General features: G+C 50.0%; 1 protein-coding gene across 1 annotated transcript in view; it reads left to right on the forward strand.

Moving 5' to 3' along the window:
- The first annotated feature begins 579 nt into the window (after window positions 1–579).
- The window catches only part of CCDC180 (coiled-coil domain containing 180), a 68,296-nt gene continuing 45,058 nt past the window's right edge, over window positions 580–23,817 (forward strand). Inside the window, 14 exon segments of the mRNA XM_073021791.1 lie at window positions 580–723; window positions 1,974–2,164; window positions 4,670–4,758; window positions 5,805–5,914; window positions 6,960–7,088; window positions 7,183–7,293; window positions 7,416–7,511; window positions 9,613–9,776; window positions 11,012–11,131; window positions 15,737–15,816; window positions 18,482–18,570; window positions 19,432–19,554; window positions 20,671–20,844; window positions 22,209–22,324. Of these exon segments, the coding sequence (XP_072877892.1) occupies window positions 655–723; window positions 1,974–2,164; window positions 4,670–4,758; window positions 5,805–5,914; window positions 6,960–7,088; window positions 7,183–7,293; window positions 7,416–7,511; window positions 9,613–9,776; window positions 11,012–11,131; window positions 15,737–15,816; window positions 18,482–18,570; window positions 19,432–19,554; window positions 20,671–20,844; window positions 22,209–22,324 (1,661 nt within the window). The 5' untranslated portion in view covers window positions 580–654.

A 23,817-nucleotide genomic window follows, 5' to 3' on the forward strand; every position in this document is an offset into this window, starting at 1 on the left:
AAGGCCTGTCTCCAATCTGCCGGGCTCAGGGGGATGTCCAGCGGCTGTTCAGTCTATTTGGGGGGCTAGGGAGGGGGATGGGAGGGGCTGGTTGGGTCTTCTCAGCACACAGTAGGCGCCTAATTAGCGTGACCTGAATCAGGTTACTCTCTCCCTCCAATTCTCCTTCCCTGTGTCCCATGGAGGGTGGGTTAGGGTCCCGGATGAAAGTTCAGCGCCGCGTTGGAGTTCCAGTCCCAACCGACATCTTGAGCGCTGTTAACTTTTCCCAGAAGAGCCTGGCAGAGTGAAGCACAAACAATAATCCTGTATTATTCGCGTTCCCAAAGTCCCTTCGGATTTGCGCCCTGCGCGGCGGGGAGAACCGGCCTCCTGCTCGAGTTCGGAGCTCATCTGAGGTTAGTTTCATCCGTTCGTTGAAAGTTAAGACCCTGAGTCGACGTTCCCCAGGCCCCTATCCCCCAGCAGAGAGTCCTTCCGCGGGAGTCCTGCCCTGGGGTGCCGCCTCGAGGCCAGATGTCGTCCCGCCTGGACCTGAACCTGAGCTTGGGACGGGCGGTTTCCCAACCTCAGGAATTGGAATTGAGACACCAAAGCCCAGACGCGTTTCCTGGACGACGGCTTCCCGGCAGGGGCATACAGCCAGCGGCCAAGATGTCGTCAGTGGGGAAGGTGACCCAGGTTCCCAGTGGGAACGCCTACCAGCAGATCTTCCAGGCTGAGGTAGGAGCCGCCCTCTGTCCCCCTTTTCTCCATTCCTCTTCCCTTGCTTTCTTCCAAACTTCCCTCCCTCCCAGGGCTTCCCTACTGGAAATTGAATAAAACAAGGGTTTTGAAATTACTTTGATTTTAAAAGTAATTCTTACTAGTTCTTAAATTGTACCAATACAAAATTAGAATGTCGTTTCTTGAAAATTAGAAAACTTAAATTAAAATTTTAAATGTAAATTACTCAGAAAGAGCCTGGATGGAACCACTGGGTGACCTCTCTTTTTCCCATGCATCAGAACATGTCTAATTTTTGTATTTAAAAAATAGGCTTCATTCTGTGCTAGTGTTTTGAAATTTGCTTTTTCTCCGTGACAGTATCTCACAGACCCTTTTCTATGCCCGTGGGCACTCATGTATTTCACCGTGCTGAGTGGCTGCCCGCTTGTTGATCTAGGACTCCCATAACTGTATTAAAGTGAAGCCCTCTTGACAGTAGTGTAGGTTATTGCAATTGCCTTGTCTTCTCTGAAGCACTGTATAGACAAAACAAGATCTTAAAAAACACGCAGACCCGAATCCTTCCTTTGAAGTTCTGTACTGCTTATTTAAAAGGGATCTGCATTCCTAATTTGAGCCCTAAATAATTCTCTGTAAAACCTCTGGAAATTATAAAAGTATAAAGAAACCAAAAAACAATTACATCACTCACACCATCCTGCTCTCTCTAAGGCCATTCTTAGCTCTTGGCATATTTCCTCCAGGGCCTTTTCCTATGCATTTTAAATTTTGAGATCATACTGTATAATTTTGGTTATAATTTTTAATTTGTGTGTTTAAGTGATATGTTTAACAATATATCGTCTCCTAAGCATTTCCTGAGGTTATAAAAAATTCTTTGTGGGTCTCATCTTTAACAAATGCCTAACATTCCATCAAACGGACATACCATGTTTACTCAGCCAATCCCTATTATTTGTCAGTTCTGTTTTTCCAATTTCTTGTGATTATAAAAAAGGCTGAGATGTTCATCTTAATCTTCATTTAAGGTTCTTAAAAAGAGGCCTTCCTTGAAGTGGCTGGGTGACTGTTACTGGGAGGAGAGCTCTCCTGTAGGGATATGCCCTGGGGTTGAAGGCCTCCCTGAACAGTGCCTTTCTATACAGCTCTCTGGATGTCTTTCTAGACAGCCACCATCAGCCTGAGAGTGCTGGGGAGTCAGCAGCTCTGACCACTCCCCCATCCCTGGTCCTCCCTGGATTCAGGTGCAGCTGGTCCACTCCCTGGCGGCCACCAGGAAGCGGGCTGCAGAGCATTCTGTGACCCTGAAGAGTGGCAGGATACCCATGATGAAGAAGGTGGAGACTCCTGAAGGGGAGGTGATGTCTCCTCGACAGCAGAAGTGGATGCACAGCCTCCCCAACAACTGGATCATGGAAAACCCTGTTCTCCACAGGTAGGTCCTGCTGTCCATGCCGCACCCCCATACACTAGAGTACCTGAGCCTTCAAAAACTCAAAAAGAGCTGGCACAAGATGAGTAGCCTGTAGGAGTAAAGTCTCAAGTACCACCCCTAAAGCAGGGAGGTTAATACCTACCTTGCAGGGTGCTTTGCTTCTCTTGCCCCTATTCTCCCACTCCCACAATCATTATTGATTAAGTGCCTAGGGCCAGGCACTGGGTGTGGGGATCCCACCCTTATGAAACTTGAGACCTCAACAGTAAATAAATAAGCACATCCCCCCAATGGCAGAAAAGCTCTAACTAAGGGGACAGGGGCTATGGGATGGGGGCCGGGAAAGCTCTCTGAGGAAAGGGATCACCTGAAACCAGAGGGTGCAGTATGGGGACAAGGCTCTGAGAAAGGTGGTCTTGGCCCCCTCCAGAAGGCTGAAGGTAAGTGGACCCTGAGAGAGGGCAGGAGATGAGGCTGGGAGCAGCCTCTCAGGCCACAGTCAGTATTCTGAACTTTACTTCAGTGAGCGGCTGATTTGCAGTTTTGAAGTCCCTCAGGCAGCTCTGTGCAGAATGTGCGGTGCTTCAAGAAGAGGCAGGAAGGCCAGGGCACAGGACACTGCAGCTGTCCTCATAACCTTACTGGTGGCTGTGAGAGGGAAAGCAGCGATGGGCCTCGGGTGTCTCTTGAAGGCAGAACCCATGATACCTAGTGATGAACTGGAGGGGAGGAGAGAGCTCCTGAGAGCCCTTGGTCTCTGGCCTGAGTGCTGGGTGAACAGCAGAAATGCAGTTCCCTGAGATGACAGCAGGTGGGGTCAGGCATGGAGATCAGCAGTTTCTTGTGAACTTCCAGGTTCAGCGGTTCCTAAGCATGCCACTTCAGTTCGCTAAGCTCTGACTCTCAGCTATGGGGAAAAGGATGAAACAGATCTTCTTCCCAGGATTCTTGAGAGAATGGAGCAGGCGTGGGGCTTCCCTTAGGCACTTTGAGTTCTACACAAGCCATAAACCCTTGCTGGGCCTGGGACTCTGGGATAGAAAGCAGGCCTCCTCTGCCTGTCTTGGTGGTTCCTTTCACCCTCTTTGGGGCAGGGACAGACCCCTTGATGAGTACAGTTCTTTGCCCTGACCTGGCCTTTGAATTTTCCCAGGAAAGCCACCCCCAAAGCTTCTGACCCTCATGCTCTTAACTCCGGACAGATGGAAAAATCCACTGGCCCACCCAAGCCCAGACTCGAGATCAGCGTTCTCTAGCCCGTGTCACCCTGCCTGATGCCCCAGGTGGGGGTCCAGGGTTACAGGGAGCCTGATGCCCCAGGTGGGAATCTAGAGGAACTACCCATCAGGCCCAGCTCCCTCTAGACACTCTGCAGGGCTAGCAGAGGCCAGACTGGGCCGAACACATGAGTGGCAGAGCCAGGCCACCCTGTCTCCCTCAGGCATCAAAGCAAAGGGTGCAGATGTTTGAAGAGTCAGCCAGCCAAGGACAGTCCACCTATGTGCTCACTACCCAGGGCAGATCCCTGGGTGGATGGAGACCAGCCCAGGCCAGGGGGTAAATCACCACTGGTATAAACCAAGCCCCAAGTCCCTGGAGCAAGTGACCAAGAAGCCAGAGTTGACAGCAGGGGTCATCATGTCAGCTCCTACAGGGCTGCCTTGGTCCAGGAGCATTTAGAATGACAAGGTTTGAAAGACCTGTCTCTAGAAGATTGGCCTGGGCCCCAGCAGCTGCAGCCCAGGCCCAGCAACTTCCTCGCTGCTAGGTCTGCACTGAGGGCTAAATGAGAAGTTGGCTGGAAAGTGTTGGACATATGGGGGGCCCAAGGAATGGCAGCAGTCACTGGGAGCTGCGGGATTTCTGTGGTGCTTGCCCCATGGACAGGGCATTCACAGATGCCAATTCCAAAGCTGATGTCACATCCACCCCGCTGGTCCTCCCTGTTGAAATAGTTCCTCCTGGAACCCCAGCTGTCTCCTCCCTCACCCAAATTCCATGGGCCTTAGTGTCACAAGGATGGATCTTGGAGTCTCCTCTCTGTTGCATTCTGTGGTTCCTATAAGCCCCTTCCCGCTTTCTGGAAAATAGGGTTACCTCAAGTACATCATAGGATGGGTTGCTGAAGGAGCAAATAAGGATGCATGCCAAGAGCTAGCATGATCTGGCTTTACTGGGTTGCTCATATCCCTTCTGATCCTCAGTTTCCCCAGGTGGGAAGTGTCTCAGGCTCATCATCCACACTTGACTACCAGAGCCAGAGCAGGCTCCCTGAAGGCAGGAACCCAGCCTCTCACCTAGGGACCCACAGTGTCTGCTGGCAGGGGACCCCAAGCGGCGTTTGTTGGGAACCTGGGTACTGCCTCAGGGCTCTCTGGAATTGGGGTGTGCCTGGTCCATTGCTGCTGCCCACAGGCCCTCTGGAGAATCACCCCTTGGTGCCCTTATGTGCCAGAGCTGCCATGGTTGGCATCGGGACTTCACTCTTCTCTGCTTGTGTCTCAGGGAAAAGGAAAGAGCCAAGAGAGAAAAAGCCCGAGAGAGTGAGAGCAACATCGCTGCCCGAGAAGTGCGGGGTCTCATGGACACTGTGGGTGAGCCTCCATTCAGCCTCAAGGCAGGCCTGTCCTGGGCCAGGGCAAGACCTGGGCAGGAGGTGGGGACGTCTCCTGGCAACTCCTCTGAGGAAGGCCCTGAGCTCCCACTGTGTTCCTCAGCTCAGTCAGCTGAAGGGCATTCTCCCTGAGCATCTCACCCGAGAGTCCTCACCTGTGCAGGGAGCTGGGGAAGGAGGGGAGTTGCCTGCATGGAGGGCAGTTACTGATGAAAACCAGGTGACTAAAGGATGCCACGTGCTTTCTTGCAGGTTCCCAACAGTATTTCTCATCTGCATTTTCTTCCTTCCTACCACATTGTCCTAGTTTAACCTTATCCTAATATAAAAACCTTTTTTCTTTATGATTAAAAAAAAATACATGTTCACTGAAGACAAACAAAGGAAGGAGAGAAAGAGAAAGTAAAACCTTCCCCTTCACAATGACACCTCTTCTTCTCCGAAGAGTCACCAGCCCCCACCCAACCCACCCCTGGTTAACCCATGTGGCATCCGGCTTCCCACCTGGATAAAGGGGACAGCAGAGCATGTGGCAGGAGCATAGACTTGGAAGCAAGTGGCCCAGATCCCTGCTCAGCTGCTGGCCAGCTTGGTTCTTCAACCTGTCATGACTGAGTTTCCTCACTTGTGAAGCGAGGCTAGGAATGGAAACCACCTCGTGGCCACAGCGTGAAGACTAGCTGAGTTTGAACAATACCCACTATGCAGGAAGTACTATGGAAGTGTTGGTAGCTATCATTTCTGTATGTATTTGCTTCCATAGAACTCTTTTTAAAAAAAACATTCTGTGCATACTATTTAGGAGATTTTTCAGCTTTTAACTAACTGTATATCTGAGGCCTCAGTCCCTCTAGCACTCAGGAATCACTGTCGTCTTTTCTCTTTTTCCTTAAGCCTCTGCCACCCTGACCTGGCTCTCGGGTCCACCTTCTGAGTCGGGCCTCGGTGTGCAGGGGCTGCCTGCCTGTGCTGCCTTTGCCTGAGAGCTCTGAAGGCAGCCTCATCACCTCTGTTGTTGCTCCACAGTTCCTGAGAAGATAAGCACCAGCACCTTTCAAAGGCGAGCAGAACACAAGAGGAGGAGCTACGAGGGCGCTCTGACCAGCTTTGAGGAGGAGATTGCGCAGGTTGGAAAGGTGAGAATCCTCCCTCTCCCTCCTCTTCCCTTCCTGTGCCATTCCAAAGGCGGGTGTGTCATGGCTCCCAGCCTCCCTTCCCCTCTCCAGCAGAGGTCCTCAGGGGCTCACAGAGCCTTAGACAGACATGGAACCGTCTCCTAGTGCCTGAGTGGCTCGTTATGAGTGTTTGTGAGCACAGCTCCCCGTAGTTCTTGGAAAAGCGCTACAGGTCATGTGCTGTTATTATCCTTTTGCAGTGAGGCCCAGAGAGTCTCACCTGACTTGGTGCATAAGGGCCCAAGTCAGAACTGCTCTCCAGGTCTGACACCAAATCTAGCCTTTGGCCTCCCTGCTCAGTCCTTCTGATGAAGGGCAGAATGGCACACCCCCCGCTGACAGCGCAGCTCTGCTGGGCTCTTATGGACTGCCCCCCATTCAGCTCTCATTCCTCTCCGGAGACCTCATCTCCAGACACACTGGTGTCTGGAATGTTCCCTAAATGAGACCAGCCTTTGCCCTTCTGGATTTCCCTGAGCCCCAGATTTCTACTTGTCCCCTTCTCCCTGAGTCTTCTCTGACCTGTGTTGCCCTGCCCTGGATTCCTGGAGCTGGCTCTGTGCCCAAAGCCCCAAGAACAGGCTCTCTAGCCATGTTTCTTCATACGTTCCCAACTGGATACCAGGTCTGCTTTCACCCTTGAGCTCTGTGGCTTTGGTGAAGCCATCTGCCTGAGCCTCAGTTTCCTCATCTGAAGTAAACTTGGCATTCTTTCATTTGGCCACTTCTTTAATGAATATTTGTTGAGTGCCAACCATAGGCTAGGCCCGATGTCAGCAGCCAATTTGAAGACTGTGATGACGATCAAATGAGCCAAGAAGGAGGGCTCAGTGCAGAGTGTGTGGCATGGCTGTGAGCTGACTAGTGAGCCTCAACTCCTTAGGTGTAGGTAACGATCATCATTTTTGAGATGGGACCATGCCTGGCACTTCGCCTATGACAGGGAGGGCTCTCTCCTTCCTGGGGGTTCTGATGCTGTGGCCATCATCCCCCTGGCCTGTTGCAGGAAATGGAAGCTCTCATTGTGGACACAGCGGGACTTTTTTTGAAGAAGCTGACCGAGTCTGATGAAGAAATGAACCGTCTCTTCCTAAAGGTGGAAAACGACACCAACCTTGAGGACTACACCATCCAAGTAGGGGTCCCTTCATGGCTGGGCCTGCCCCACCCGGGTCCTGCTTCTTCCCTCCCTCCCACCGGCTCCTAACCTGACCCAGACCTCTGCATAGGCCCTGCTAGAGCTGTGGGATAAGGTGGCCAGGCGGTTCCTGCTCCAGAAGCAGGAGATTAAGGAGCTGGATGAGGCCCTGCACTCGCTGGAGTTCTCTCGAGTCAATAAAGTAAGTCGGCTGCAGGTGGGCTCTGTGGTGACTGTCACTTGCCAGGTTTATTAGGCATCCTTCTGTTTCCTTTTAGTTCTCCAGGAAATGAGTCACTAAGTATGGTACCTTGTCATTTCTAGCTAAAAGGTGTGTTGAAGAAATATGCTGAAGTCATAGAGAAAACTTCATACCTCGTGCGGCCCGATGTGTACAAGCTGATAAATAAAGAAGCCATGGTGAGTGGTTTTCCTGTGCAGGGATCAGCCCATGGGAGAAGGGGCAGGACCAGGAACCTGGGACACCCCGAACCTGGTGTCTGGTGTCTTGGGAATGGTGGGCTTCTCATCTATTACGTTTCTAAGGGGCCCAGGTGGGTCTCTTAGGTAGAGAAGCAGAGTCCTTGCTATTGTAAGCATTTTTCAATAGAGATCTTTCTAAAGTACATTTCATATTTCCCTGACATCTTGAACCAGGCATACCTCATATAGGGCTATCGTCTGGAGCGCTGGCGATGTTACTGAGCACCTACTAGGTCATGTCTCAGCAACTGTGTGCAATGCAATAGGTGCTACACTATAGACTCATCGTTGGGGGACTACGGTGGTCTCAGGGTGGTTTCCACCTTCGAGTGACCTGCTTTGCCTGCTGTGTCTGGCTTTTCTGCCTCTTCTTGCCTCTCTTCCTACCAGTGGTCTGTGCCCATTGCTGAGCCTGCCTCTTGGTTCTGTCCCCACTGCTTTCCCCTGTCGGTGCCCCCAGCACCCCTCCCCCCGGCTGCTTTCCTTGGGGTGGAAAGCACAAAATTCAAGGTTGTTCATGATGTCTCCGAAGTCAGAGCAAAGTCTGACTCCTCTGCTGCGAGAGAGGACTCCTCTTTTGGCTGCCCAAAGGCACATTGTGGGTTTCCTGGTCTTGTGCAGTGAGCTGAGCTTGCTGGATAAGAGGCCTCCTGGCAACACAGTAGGCTGAAAAGAGGACGGGTGTTTAGAATCACAGACAGGTCCAGCCCACGTTAGCACCGTGGCGACTTGGATAAAGCACAGGCAAGGAGTGAGCACAGACCTTCTCAACTGTCCGGATGTGGAAGCTTCTGAAATGACTCAGCCCAAGCCTGGAGCTTGCTGAGTCATTAAATGAAGATAATATGGATGTTCCTCCACTTACGATAGGGTCACATCCCAATATACTCATCATAAGTAAAAAGTATAGAAAGTCAAAAATGCATTTAACACCTTCATAAACCCATCATAAAGTTGAAAAATCATGTCAAGCCATCGTAAGACTGCCTATAATACATGTCAGGATTTGTTGGGAGGATAATAAAAGAGGGTCCAGCTGTGGTAGCTGTCTTCTGAGATCAGGGAGGGCTCCTAAGTTGTGCACGTTTTATCCAATAGGAGAGTCAAGGATTTCAGTGTCCCGGATGTGTTTCACTGCTTCCCTTCCCTATGCTTCACTCATTATTACAACTTGCATTTGCTACTTGCTCTACCTGTGTTTTTCTCATTTATTGTCACAAAATCCCTATGCTATAAGTAGCATGAACCCCATTTTATGGCTGCGGATCTGTAGGTTGAGGAAATACTCGCCAGTGCCACCCAGCTAGGAAGTACAGCTGACATCAAGCCTCAGGCTCCACTGAAAAGCATTACTGGAATTTCTAGCCTCTGAGCTTGGCAGGGTTCTCACCCACTGCCCCAGCATACTGCCACCTCCCTGGAGGACTTTGGGAAATGTGTGGAGGCATTTGGAACCAGGGAGGATGGGGGAAGTTACTCCCATCTAAGCAGGGGCAAGGATGCTAAAGGGCAAAATAGTGCCATGCAATAGAGGATCATCCCCATGCCCATGCCAAGGGTGCCCAGTTGAGAAGCCATGGGAGGACTGTTGAAGAATGTTCTAGCTCTGGCCTCATCTTGCCATTGGGTCTCGGTTCTCCTAACAAGCATATGTGGCTCGTCCCTGATGGCACAAGTACTCTGCTTTTGGAAGAAATTTATAAAAAAGAGTAAACACTTAGAGCTCACTGAGTGCCTACCTCCTTTCACCTTCTTTAACAAACATCTGAAGTGACCTTGGAGCTGCTATGAAGCTCATGCAGTCAGGGTCTATGGTTAAACCTTCAAGGAAGACCCTGGTCCATGGCTACTCAGTGCCAGGAAGCTTCTTTGAGTGCCCACTGACCCCTCAGTCCCCCTCAGGCCCTGCGACCACCACACTCAGCCCTCAGCCTGCACCTCCCCTCTCCAGCCTCCCACTGGTCCTCTCTACCTGAGACTCGCCCTGACCCAAGAGAGACCCTGTCCTGTCTAGAGCCCTGTCCATCTGTGACCACAGGTCATGAACTATGCCCTGCTGGGCAACCGGAAGGCCCTCGCCCAGCTGTTCGTCAACCTGATGGAGTCCACCCTGCAGCAGGAGCTGGACAGCCGCCACCGCTGGCAGGGCTTGGTGGACACCTGGAAGGATCTCAAGAAGGAGGCCCTGCTGCAGAGTTTCAGGTCAGCGCCACCTACACCACACACAGCTCCTTCTCCAGCCCACCAGGGGCTGGCAGAGGCTAGGGCTGGCATTCTCCCTCACTTTTTGCCATTACTTAAAAATGCTGCTGTTTCTCTCTGCTCTTTTTAAAGTTAAAAATAGATAAAGGTATAAAGAATAAATTAAAAATCACCACTAATCTCTCCCCACAGTGAGAAGCATGGCAAATATTTTGGTATATTTTCTCCCAGGCTCTTTTAGATCCATACAGTATATGCGGTTTCATATTTTTTTCATGAACCTTGCTTCATGACCATTCTCTGAGCTCCATACAGCTGGAAAGCATTCATCCAATTATCTGTATAATTTCCACTCTTTGTTATCACTCATAACCCTGTGGACACTGGGCGTGAACAAATGGACATCCTTCAGGCAAGCACTTCCCTCCCTTGGGGAGTGTGTTTCCTCCCTCCCATGGGAGGGGCGTGAAAAGAGGTCCCTTCTCCATGCTTCCTCTGCCAGGTGGCACTTTTGCTGTGGATGAAGGAAAAGTGTACGAAGGCCTACCTCCGTGTTGCCTTTCCATGTGACCTTGACCAAGCCCTTGAACATTCGGAATCTGTCTCTTCCTATACAAAACAGGCATCCTAACGGACCTGTGATAGAGTTTCAGTGATCCAACCAGATACTGCATGGAAAGTACCTATCTGGGCCTGGCACTGGGAAGCTATTATAAATGCCAAACATCATCAACAGTGATAGCAATGGCTGCCGTTTACTGGGCATTTCCCATGAGCCAAGCACAGTGCTAGGGGCCTTGCTTGCATCATTTTACTGAGTGCCCACAAGTGCCAATGAGAAAGGCACCATCATGAGTTCCATTTTACAGAAGAAGGAACTGCAGCTCACAGTAGGAGAAGGACTTGACCAAAGTTACAGAGCAGGCAGGAGGCGGTCAGGAGCCCACCAAATCTGAGCCTGCTGGTCTCATGCTGTTGGTGCCAGAGCTCCACTGACCTGACTGTCCCTCCATTCTTTCCTCCATTTCTCCCTCCCCCATTTCTCCCTCCCACCCTCTCCCTCTCCTTTCTTTAGGGTCCTAGAGGAGAGGCAAAGGCTGGGGAGGAAGGGGCTGGGGTGGTGTTAGGGAAGGAGTGCTGGGGCTCTGAATGCTCTCACCATGGTTCTCTTCCCTCTCTCACTCCTGCCCTGCTCCTCCTCTCCCCTTTATGGTGCCAAAATGTCTGACCACCAGTGAGTTCATGGCCAGTGAGAGTATCCATACTCCCCTGGCTGTGGTGAAGGAGCTAGAGGTCATGCTGAAGACCCAGAACGTCCTGCAGCAAAGGCGGCTGAAGCACCTCTGCACCATCTGGTATGGGCAGGAGGGGTGGCCCGGGAGGGGTGCTTCTTGGGGTTCAGTGGGGGAGGCAGAAGTGGCCTACAACCTGTCCCCCAAGGCATCGTTCAGACTAAGTAGGCCAACTCCCAGCTCTCTGGCCCTGGGCTGGCCACCTCTTCAGCCCCACTCACAAGAAAGGGCATGGCCCATTTGCTGCAGGAAGAAGCTTGGTGTAGCTGCCAAACAGCTTGAAAGAAGCAATGAACGGGGGTGAGGGAGGAGGAGGCACAGATCGGAGCACGCAGGGCCTGTGGCCAGGTGGAGGGGTTTGGACCTTTTTCTGAGGGCACTGGGGAGCGGAGTGGCTCCATGAGCTTTGCAGTTTGGAGGTGTGTATCAGGCATCTGACACTGGAGGCTGGAGGCAACTGTCAGAGGCTGTGGAAGCTCTCCTCAGATGTGGGTCCACCCAGCCCTGATTTCAATTTCATGAGAAAGCTATTCAGTGGGGTGCCCACTGAGTGTTCTAGATCCTGGAATCCACTGTCCAGGGAGTTCGTAGCCTCCACTCTCAGAAGCAGGATGGAGCTTGCCTGGTACTGCAAAGTGGAAGTACCATGTGTTGTGGAAATGCTCTCTAGTAACCTGGGACACAGATTCTTCTCATCTCCGCACCCCCAGGTCCTAACTTCTCCTAGGATGTAAAAGACTAGTAAAGCTCCACATGGCTTGAGCTAGAGGGCCTGCCCCTAGGCAGGCACCTCCTACCCCATGGACAGTTAATTTCTTTTTTTTGAGACAGGGTCTCACTCCGTTGCCTAGGCTGGAGTGCAGTGGTGCACTCTCGGCTCACTGTAACCTCTGCCTCCTGGCTTAAGTGATCCTCCCATCTCAGCCTCCAGAGTAACTGGGACTACAGTCATGAGCCACCACACCCAGTTAATTTTTGAAGTTTTAGTAGACGTGGGCTTTCTTCATGTTGGCCAGAGTGGCCTCAAACTCGTGAGCTCAAGCAATCCACCCACTTCGGTCTCCCAGAGTGCTGGGATTACAGGTGTGTGCCACTGCACCCGGCCCAGTTTTTCTCCTTGTGTTTGACATTTTGGACAGTTACATTTTGATCCAGGTGTAAAATTAACAAGATGGATACACATCTCAGAACAGGGAAAGTACTTGTGTTCTCTTCTGTAATTCAACTTATTTCCGACTCTGAGCCCCTGTTCTTTAAGTTGGATAGAACTTGGTCTTTCTGGGAGTCATGTCCCTTGAGGCAAAGTTCTAGAATTTCATGCAATGCCAGGGCTGCTGTTGGGATGTCTGGTTCTCAGTTATAGTTCACCTCAATGCCCCTGGGCTCCTACTGCCTCCAGACAAGTAGACATAGGAACCTCCTCAAGGAGGCTGCTCTGAGCCCCTGAGTCTTCACGCACAGGCAGTGGTTTCTCTCCAGGGCCCTAGCTCTTGCAGATGCTCCCCTAGTGCCATCAGGAAGCAGAATCCAGGTTGCCACTGCCAGGCAGCTGCCTGTCCTGCTCTGTTTGCGTTTCCCCCACAGCCTCTTTGTATAGGGGTTGAGGAAATACCTGGTCCCCTGGGCTCTTAGCCTGCTGCCACAAACACTTTCTCACCAATGCACGAGACTCTCCCAAGAAATTAGGCTTTTGAGAATGAAAGCCAGAAAAATTTCTGGGCTGCCCTGCCACATCCCTCTCTCAGGATGTCAATGCGGGTTGGCTTGTCACCTGTCTGAATGGAAGAGAGGGACAGGATCAAACATAAGGAGAAAAAAATGTACCCATAGACGTTTCTGGCCACAGCTTGGAGACACTGTGCAATGGCAGTGTCTGCAGGGGGAGCAGGCAGGCCATTAGACCTGGCCTGGAGGAAGGTGGGACAACTCTGCAAATCAGGGGGAGAGTGGGTGTTGGCAGGACCACGAAACTCCTTTGCAGTGGAAGTATGTAGAGAGGTGAGGTCAGGACACAATTCCGGCATCCAGAAGTGTGTCCTGTGAACACAAGTCTGGAGCACACAGGTCTAAAGGTAAAGTTGCAAAACCTTGGTGATAGATTCAAGTGAACATCAGTAGAGAAGGCTGGGTCTTGGGGCCTTGACAGCACCCAGAAAACCCACTGCGTAGATGACCCTCTCTTCCTCCCTGACCTGTCAGGCAGTGAAGAGCCTTCTAATCAAGCTCGAGGAGCTGTCCCAAGGGGACTGCCTCATAGGGCAGTGTGGGGATCCCACACCCCATCCTGGCCCACAGTTTCAGACCCTTCTTCTGGAGCCCCCTAATCTCCAGAAACTTGGTGGGGATCCTTGCTACTCAAACACAGGGTCTGCTGGGAGCATGTGGTAGTGATAGCAGAAGGGAAAGTCTAGCTAACATTCCCCAAGGCCTTGACAGGGAGATATCCAAACACCTGGGAGGATTCCCATGAGTTTTCTTGGCCCCAATAAGTATATGTGCATATGATTTAAAAAATTTTTTTTTCAAAAAATAAAATTTGTATTTTGGAGTTATGTTCAATTTCTAGAAAAGTTACAAAGATAGCACACAGAATTCCTAACCCTAACTCTTTACCCAGTTTCCCTTAATGCTGCCATTCTATATACCACTGGACATTCATCAAAAGTGACAAATTCATTTTGATGCATTTCTGTTAACTAAACACCAGGTTTAATCTGCATTTCACCTGTTTTTCCACTGGTGTCCTTCTTCTGTTCCAGGAGACCACATTACATTTAGTGTAATGCTTAGAGTGGAGATCGTGCTATGCATACTCTTGTACCTACCTTTTGCTCTTTACTGTCCAGTTACGAGTAGGGTTACCTGAATCCCTGTTTGCCCAAGACCATACTGGGTGACACATCTTGTTCTGGCATAATCATTCATAGTGACCTCTTTCACTGTCAAAAATGTCCTGGTTTAGATAATAAATCATATGATCCCTCTAGCAATACACCTCTTCCACACCATTAAACATCATCCAATTTTTAGCGTCTTTAAACAACAATCATGTCTAGTTTCTCATAATTCTGTAAGTCAGCTGGGTGGTTCCCCCTGTGTGGGCTGGCTTGGCCAGGGCTGGAAGGTCTAGGATGGCCTCACCTGTGTATCTGGAGTCTCTGCTGGGTCAGCTGGGTCCTCTCTCCATATACTTTCTTAGCTTCCAGGAGGCCAACCTGGGATCCTACACACAGAGGGTGGCAGAAGGTCCCTGCAGCAGGAGAGGACAAACCCATGCACAGCCCTTCCCAAGCCTCTGCTAGGTTGTATTTGCTAATGTCCCATTGGCTAAGGCCAGTTACATAGCCACACCCAGATTACAGGACTGGAGAAATAGACTCCACCTCCCCCATGGGAGGGAGCTGACCATTTTTTAATCTGCCACACTATTTTTTTTTAACTTAGATGTCTAATCAGATAAAGAAAATGTGGTACATATACGCCATGAAATACGATACAACCATGAAAAAATGAGATCATGTCCTTTGTAGGGTCTTGGATGGAGCTGGAAGCCATTATCCTCAGCAAACTAACACAGGAACAGAAAACCAAATGCCGCGTGTTCTCACTTAAAAGTGGGAGCTGAACGATGAGAACACATGGACACAGGGAAGGGAACAACACACACTGGGGCCTGTTGGGGGTGAGGTAGGGGGAAGGAGCGCATTAGGAAATATAGCTAATGCATGCTGGGCTTAATACTTAGGTGATGGGTTAGTAGGTGCAGCAAATCACCGTGGCACACGTTTACCTATGTAACAAACCTGCACATCCTGCACATGTACCCTGGAACTTAAAAACAAAAATTTAAAAAAGAATTCGGTGTCTTTTTCTCAATTTTTATTTTAGATTCAAGGGTACATGTGCAGGTTTGTTACATAGGCAAATCGCGTGTTGTGGGGTTTTGGTGTACAGATTATTCTGTCACCCAGGTAATAAGCATAGTACAAGATAGGTAGCTTCTCCATCCTCTCCCTCCTTCCACCCTCCACCCTCAAGTAGGCCCTGGTGTCTGTTTTCTTCTTTATGCCCATATGTATTCAAAGTTTAGCTCCCACTTGTGAGAACCTGCGGTATTTGGTTTCCTGTTCCTGTGTTAGTTCATGTAGGAGAACAGCCTCCAGCTTCACCCATACTGCTGCAAAGGCCATGATCTCATTCTTTTTTATGACACTATATTTAATGACTTCAGGAGAGGATTTGCTGTACTTTATTTAGACAGTTTTCTACTGTTGATGTGAAGGTTTTTTAATCATCATGTGTGTTTATGAACAGCATTGTTAAGTGAACATCTTAATACATAAACTTTACGTGCATTCTATAATGCCATCTCAGATTAAGTCCCAGAAGGAGGCTTCCTTGGTCAAGGGATGGGAACAGTTTGTTTTTTCCACTGGAAAAATTATGTTCTTTTCTTTTCTAAGTAACAAGTTTGTTACTTAGAATTTGTTAATTAAAAGACCTTTCAACCAGGTCATATTTGAGCACCAGGAAATCCCCAGCAGTTCCCTTTGTTCTTCAGTATTTAAATCGACAATTTTCTGGAGCTATGTTTCTTGAAGATGCTACCCATTTTGGTCAGTAAACTTTTGTTCCTGTGTGGCTTACTTGCCGTATCTTCCTTCCCAGTGACCTCCTGCCCCCCAATTACAGCAAAACTCAGCTGGCTGAGTGGCATTCTTCCCTCAACTCCATGAACAAGGAGCTAGGTGAGTGACGTCTGCAGGACTCCACCTGCGTTTTTCCAAAACTCTGTTCAAGCAGTTGCTTTGCCGAAGCTCATTCAAGTGAGTGGTACGACCATCGTGGGGAGGAGGGATGGGGGTGTGGCAGGAAGAGTGAGCTCTGAGAGCTTAAAAGGCCCCTCCTCCTTTCCAAGACCTCCCTTCCTCACTGCCCAGCCTGCGGCTACACTAGCCACACCCTCTGACCTCTGACTCCTGACCCAAGCATGGAGACAGAGAGATGGCTCTGATGCCCTCCTTGAGGAAGGCCCAGGAGCATGCCCCAAGAGTGTGAGGTGGAGCACATGGTCTTGATGCCCAGCTCTGCTCCTCCTGGGCTGTGTGACCTTGGGAAAATCAGGGCCTCCGGTGGCCTCAATGTCCTCCTCTGTAAAATAGGGATGGCAAGAAGAGTGATAATGGTCCCTGCTTGTGGGGTGGATGGCCAGTGGTAGTCCAGTGCCTGGCTTACACAGAGTCCTCAATCACAAATGGTGATGCTTCAAAATGCTCTATAATAAGGGCAGTCAGGCTGTAAACTGTGTGCTGACTGCTGGTTTTGGAACTAAGTGTTGTTAGACCCCCCAACTGCCTCATTTGTTGACATATTGTCTGGCTGCTTTCACTCTAAATGGCAGAGTTGAATGCAGATGACCACTGACTTAGGATGGTTCAACTTAGGACTTTTCGACTTTACAGTAATGTGAAAGTGGTACACATTCAGCAGAAACTGTACTTCAGATTTTGAATTTTGCTCTTTTCCTGGGGGCTGTGGTGCCTGGATACGTGATGTGATACTCCCTGGCAATGCTGGGCAACGGTGACAAGCTGCAGCTCCCAGTCAGCCCTGTGATCATGAGGGTAAACTAGTGTACTCCGTTGCCAGATGATTTCGCCAAACTGTAGGCTCATGTATGTTTTCTGAGCACATTTAAGATAGACTAGGCTAAGCCATGATATTTGGTAGGTTAGGTATATTAAGTGCATTTTCAACTGAAAATATTTTCAACTTATGGTGGGTTTATTAGGACGTAACCCCATTGTAAATAAAGGAACATCTGTAGTTACAACAGAGACTGTATGACTGCAAAGCTAAAACAGTTTACTCTCTAGCCCTCTATAGAAAAGGTTTGACACGACTTGCTCTAGAAGGTATGTAATAGGTTTTTCAACTCCTTAGAGGATCATAGCAACCTAGTGAGGTCAGTGGTATCATTGTCCTCTTGTAGTAAGAGAAGGGTTTAGTGGCACAGAGAGGTGAAGTATCCTGCCCAAGGTCACACAGCCAATGAAGTGTCACAGCTGGACTTAGCTTGGGTACTTCAGCTAGTAGTACACACCATTGCTTCTAGGGCTCTCAGGTTTATAATAGTAAGGGTGTTTCTGTATGAGCCACAAGACTCTAAATAATAGCAATGGCTACCGTTCATTCAGTGCCTCCTACAGACAGGCATTGTGCTGAGCCCTGGCATTCAGTAGCTGGCTCTGCCCTCGGGCACTTCCAGTCCACAGCAGAAGTCAGAGCAAGCAGGGAATGGACAGGTCCCCAGCCGTGGGAGCCATAGTCAGGGACACAGCTGGTTCAGGATCATGGAAGACATTGACAAGGAAATGATGATGTGGTTGAGAACTGCAAGGGAGGTAAGAGTCAGCCAGGCCAAGAGGGAGAAAGCATTCCAGGCAGGGATATAGTGTAGGGCGCCCTGGAGGCAAGACAGGGCTGGAGCCTTAGGAAACAGGGAGGGGAGGTTGGAAGATGCAAAGCAGCTGGACTCTGCTGGCCATGTGGGCTGCACGTGGAAGTCTGGGCTTTATCCTGAGGGCAGTGGGAACTCAGTGGAAGGTTCTGAGCTGGGGATGATGATGTCAGGGGGTGCAAATGGCCCAGAGGGATGCAGGAGTGGAAGCAGGGGGACCTGGGAGAGCCCATCAAAGCGGCCTCACCGAAGGGTGTGGATACCTTGGCCTAGGAACTAGCCTGGGGACAGGAAGAAGCAGATTTAGAGTTTCTTCTTGTCAGTTCTATCATCTGTCAACCCTCCCAGATATCCTAAATCTACACCCAGCTGCCATCCCCCTGCCCTTCTCCCCAGCCCTGGACAAAGAAAAACCACCACCAAATCTCTGTGTGGTCTTTCAGTTTCTAGAAATTGCCAACAGCACTAAACCAGAGTTGCTTATCCTAGACATCAGAGTCACACTGAGTTTATTATAAGCTTGGAAACTGAAGGGAGGAGAAATAGAGAAAATAAATAAAAAAGCAAGCTTCCGCGCGTTCTGCTAGTGTCTTCAGTTTTTCAGGGATGAACACAGATAGGATCAGTAAATGCTCATTGATCTCCACTCTCATTACTGGTTTACAACTTGGTGCAGCTTCCCAAAAGGAATTTCACCAGCCCTGAAACCGAGTCAAGAGTCAGGGCCAGAATGGATTCAGAACAGATAATGACAAGCTCTTCATTTGAGATCCTTATCTTGGGGTGTCGGGGCCTTTGTAAGGGGACACCAGCCCCTGATCTGAATGGGACCACTGATCTTCACCTAAATAAATGTTGCTCTGGAGGCACTTTGCTCCTTTGCGGAGGGGACACTCCCCTTTCTAATCCTCTCTTCCTTGTGGACTGATTTGCTTTGTTTTCTGCCCATGGAGACACCTACCATGTGGACTGCATGATGCGGATCCGCCTGCTGTATGAGAAGACGTGGCAGGAGTGCCTGATGCTTGTGCAGAATTGTAAGGTGGGCACTCTTCCTGCAGGCCTGAGAAGAGGAATGCCTGGGCGGGACCTGAAGTGCCTTCCCTGGCCCCATCCCCACTACTTTCCCCTCCCCAGCTATGTCCCCACCTCACTCCCACACACCCTTTAGCCTCCATCCAGGCTTTTCTTCCTCACAGAAGAAAATGGAGTGGCTTCCTAGCCCCAATGCCTGGTGCTCACTGGCCTCTGGGCATTCTGAAGCTGTTCCTTCTGCCCAGATCCCCTCCCCAGCTATCCCTGCCATCTCTCAGGTTTTAGCCCATCACCACCTCCAGGAAGCCCATGTAGGGTGAAGTGTGCACTCTCAGATCACCTCAGGCTTCACACTTGAGTCTGTGTCATACACAGCACTGGGCGTTGTTTATGAATGGAGGTTGTGTCCTGGGGGTTATTGCAATGCGCCCCCTTCATAGATAGGCCTGGCCCCACTTTCCCCTCCACCCTGCCCACTGCATAACAGAGTGAGACAGTAAACTCGCTCCCAAACCCAAGCACAACTGTGACTTGTTCTCTAGGATAGGGGAACTATGGAGTCGGAATGTCCCTTCCTGCCTCCTTGGTAAGATTGTAAGCAACACCTCCACCCCCAAAGCTTAACTGTTGTGAAGTGTGTTCGAGCTGAGGGTCCCCCTTGGGGAGCCTCACAAGAGCTCCTGCATGCCTCTCCAGCCAGTTTGCACCCAGCCCTCCATACCCTAAGGGGAACAGAATTCATGGGGTGCAGGGCCCTTCACCTGGAGCTCAGGTCTGACTTGAGCAACACGGAGGCCTGTAGGATGGAGTTGATGCCTGTGGGGACCTCAGTCCTAAACCAGGCTCTGCCTTGTTCCGCACACTCCAGAAGCAGCTGCTGGACTGGAAAGCCTTCACTGAGGAGGAGGCAGAGACCCTGATGAACCAGTTCTTCTTCCAGATGGTGGGAGCACTCCAGGGCAAGGTGGAGGAGGACCTGGAGCTCTTGGACGTGCGTGCTGGGGACTGTTCCACTGGGGAGCTGAGGTGGGGTTGGGGGTCCGTGGGGTGCTGGCTGTAAGAAGAACCCAAGAGCTCCAACTTGCATGTTCCTAGTGTGTCCACTCACCCTTGTCAGGCCCTCTCAGAGCAGCCCCCTTATGCTGGCCACTGCAAGCTCACCCACCTGACTCCTCCCAGCCACCCACTGACATGGGTGCTGCGCAGAACTCCAGGCCATGAGCGCTTCCCGGCCATTGCTGACCCTGGGCACTGAAGGGCTGTGGAGGCACAATAAGCCCTCAGCCCAAGACACATGGTATCTTGAACCGGGGTTGGCTCATGTTTTCTGTGAAGGGCCAGATGGTGACTATTTTAGGCTCTGTGGGCCATCAAGGTCTCTGACGCACCTTGTCAACTTCACCAGTGCCACACAAAAGCAGCCCTAGGCAATGCAGAAACAAATGACATGGCTGTGTTCCAATAACTTTATTGACAGACACTGAAATTGGAATTGTATGTAATTTTCATCTCATTAAATATCTTCTTTTGATTATTTTCCAGCCACTTTAAAACTGAAATATCTGTGTGTAGCTCACAGGATCAAACAAAAACAGGTGGAGGGCCAAATTTAGTCTACAGGCAGCAGCTTGCCCACCCCTCGCCCAGATGAGGGCGTAAGACACATGCCTTTTTTAAAAAGGTGGGTGGTGTGTGAGGATTTCACAGCAGGTGTAGTGTTTGGCCCAGATGCCATGAGTAAGGGGACTCCAGAGAAGGAAAGATGCCCAGGCCAGCATTGCTGTGGCCTTCTGAGTGCCCAGCCTGTTTTTTAGGAATGGCCCACACTCCATCTTCTTCCTGTCAGAGACTTTTGTGGAGCATAGGATATGTCTAGAGATGGGACTCGAGGGTCAACAAGACTAAGGGCAGGGCCTTGGGCAGACCCAAAACACTGTCCCAGGGAGGGAGGACCAAGAGTCCCGTGTAGCCTAAAAGTTGACCTTGAGGGATGGTGTCTGGGCAATGCTGTTCAGTCATTAGAGACAGGGGGTCCCAGAGGTGGGCCCTCTTCCTGGCCCTGGGACTGTCAGCCCTCAAGTCCCTTCTCTGGGCTCTGCCACTGCAGAAATCCTTCGAGACCCTGGCAGATCAGACAGAGTGGCAGAGTTCGAACCTCTTCAGGTTCTTCCAGGAGGCGGTACAACTGTGGGAGGCACACCAGAGCGAGCTGTTGGTGCAGGAGCTGGAGCTGGAGAAGAGGATGGAGCAGCACCAGCAGAAGCACAGCCTGGAGAGCCAGGTGAGGCCCACACCCAGGGCTCCATTTTTCACACCACAAACAGCAATGAACTCAAACAGCTCCTTGATCCAAATGGAGAACCTTTAGCTATGAAATTTGTGCAGATGGGGACATGAAGGCTCACGTTGGTCATGGGATCAGATGAGAGTAGCAGAAATCTGGAACCAAATGTGTCTCTAAGAGTTTGCATGAGAGACAGTCAGATGGTTCAAATAAGGAGATGATTAAAGGATGGTATCACGAAATCACACACTTCATTGCCATTCAAAGAGAATTTTTTCATAGGTTCACAATGCTTAAAGAGGGGGAGAATAACGTGAACCAACCTCAAAAGGAATACATCCACAGGGAGTAAACAAGGTACATTAGGCACTTTGTAAGCTGCAAAGCTATTAAAGTCTAGTTGTTCAATTAGGATGGAAGCAGGCTTCCATGGGAAGTAAAGTCTAATGAAAGCTTCAGGTGTGCCTTTCTATGTGCCGTTTCTCCGGAGAAACTGGCTTGCAAGCTAACACAGTGGACATCTGTGATGGCTCATAGGTCCCTGGAAGCCAAAGGGTAGTGCCAGTGCTGGTGGTGTGGCCTCATAGCCCCAGTGCCTGTCACAGCCTGAGCTCTCTCTCATTCAAAGAAGCCACTGCCAGAGTGAAACCTGCCTCAGCCTAAGCTCGCGAAGTGTCAAACTCTTGAGTATTTTGAAGTCCAGTAGTTAACGTCAGTAACTCACATATGGGGGATTGATAAGGGTGACATCACGTTCCCAAGGTGAAGGGGGAATAGCTCCAAGTTCTCATATATGGGGTCTGATAAGACATCATATTCTGAAAGAAAAAGGGGAAGACACCCCAAGTTCTTATTACAGACAAACGTGTCAGTCACATAGCAAACTGTGCACATGTTGGGAGTCATTTCAATGCTCTATAACTGGGGCAATCTCCTGCCTGCACAGGACGTCAGCTGGCCCCTGCTCTGCCTGCTCTCACACAGTCCAGGAGGTGGGGGGACAAACTCAGCTTCTGATTTCAAGCACGACTGGTGAGAAGGAGAGCGAGGAGCAGGTGTAGTGCAGGCCTGACCAGGTGGGTGGGTGTGAGGGCCCTGTCTCCGGGGGTCCCATCTGAGCTGGTTCCCCCGGGGGGTATGATGTAGGCAGGGAAGAACATTGCAGGCAGAAAAAAGTCTAGAGGCCTATAGTGGAGAGAGGGAGGGCGGTGGCAGATTAGGTACCCCATTTGTAGAAAGGGAGTCCTGGATCTGCCGAGGCACCTGGGCCTCAGTTCCAGCAGCAGGGTCCCTGCAGGTCACTTACACTCGGTGAGCACTGGAGGTCACGTCTGCTTCTCTTGTTTTGGGGTGGCTTCCAGGTCCAGGAGGCCCACCTTGATAGGCTCTTGGACCAACTGAGGCAGCAGAGCGACAAAGAAACACTGGCGTTTCACCTGGAAAAGGTCAAAGATTATCTGAAGAACATGAAATCCAGGTAGGCCAACCAGACTCCAGAAGGCAGGAGGGGATGGTCAGGAATTCATCTTCAAGGTCAAGGGCAGCCTGCCCAAGAGCCCAGGAGCCTACCAGCAGGCTTAAGATGAAAATTGTGCCTCTCACCTTAGAAAGCATTGTGGCCCTCTGCAGCTCTGCTCTCAGCCAATAAAGAAGCTTCCAGGGAGAATTTTTAAAAGTTTGTGGGCTGGGCTCGGTGGCTCAAGCCTGTAATCCCAGCACTTTGGGAGGCCGAGACGGGCGGATCACGAGGTCAGGAGATCGAGACCATCCTGGCTAACACGGTGAAACCCCGTCTCTACTAAAAAATACAAAAAAACTAGCCGGGCGAGGTGGCGGGCGCCTGTAGTCCCAGCTACTTGGGAGGCTGAGGCAGAAGAATGGCATAAACCCGGGAGGCGGAGCTTGCAGTGAGCTGAGATCCGGCCACTGCACTCCAGCCTGGGCGACAGAGCCAGACTCTGTCTCAAAAAAAAAAAAAAAAAAAAAAAAAAAGTTTGTGGAGGGAGGTTTCAAAGCAATGTGGCTTCAGTTCAAGAACATGGGGCCTTCTTTTAAAAATTTAAAGATGTGGGTGGATCACCTGAGGACAGGAGTTCAAGACCAGCCTGGCCAACATGGTGAAACCCCACCTCTACTAAAAATACAAGAATTAGCCAGGCATGGTGGCAGGTGCCTGTAATCCTAGCTACTCGGGAGGCTGAGGCAGGAGAATCACTTGAACCCAGGAGACGGAGGTTGCAGTGAGCGGAGATCATGCCATTGCCCTTCAGCCTGGGTGACAGAGCAAGACTGTCTCAAAAAAAATAAATAAATAAAAAATAAACATGTACATTCTTGTTAAAGGAGGAAAAAGAAGTTAACCACTGAAAACATATAGAGATTTTTTTCCCTCATTCCTGCCCACTTTTCCTTTTTTATGGACATATACATTTATATATATATGAATATATACACATATATAGTGTTTTAAAAATAAAGGTTGGATTATACTATGCAAATTGTTCTATAACTACAGATATACTTCCATTTTTAAATGCCATGTAGCATTCATTAATGTAGATACTTCATAATGGTTTAGCAATCCCTCAATTGATTAGCTGTTTTCTATTGGTTCCAATTTCTCAATATGGGAAGCTGTTCTCTGTGAACTTTCTTCCATCTTTATGACTTCGTACAACTGATTCTATAAGGATTGTTCACAGAAATGGAATGACACTGCCAATTGATTGCAGTACTTAGATTCAGAAGGCAATTCTGATTACTTTAGGCAAATAAGTAACCCCATGAGCCTTGGTATCCTATCTGAGAAACAGAAGTCTGGACCTTGGGGCGTTTGGGAGTTTGATGGGAATGTAGGTATCATCAAGTTCAAGGACAGTGTTAAGACCAAAGACAGGGTTAGGACCCTGGACAGGGAAAGGGAGCTCATGTTACAAGCAGAAAAGTCTCTTGTATGTGTTTTCCAAACTT

Source organism: Chlorocebus sabaeus, chromosome 12 (assembly GCF_047675955.1).
Source record: "Chlorocebus sabaeus isolate Y175 chromosome 12, mChlSab1.0.hap1, whole genome shotgun sequence".
NCBI classification, from domain to species: Eukaryota; Metazoa; Chordata; class Mammalia; order Primates; family Cercopithecidae; genus Chlorocebus; species Chlorocebus sabaeus.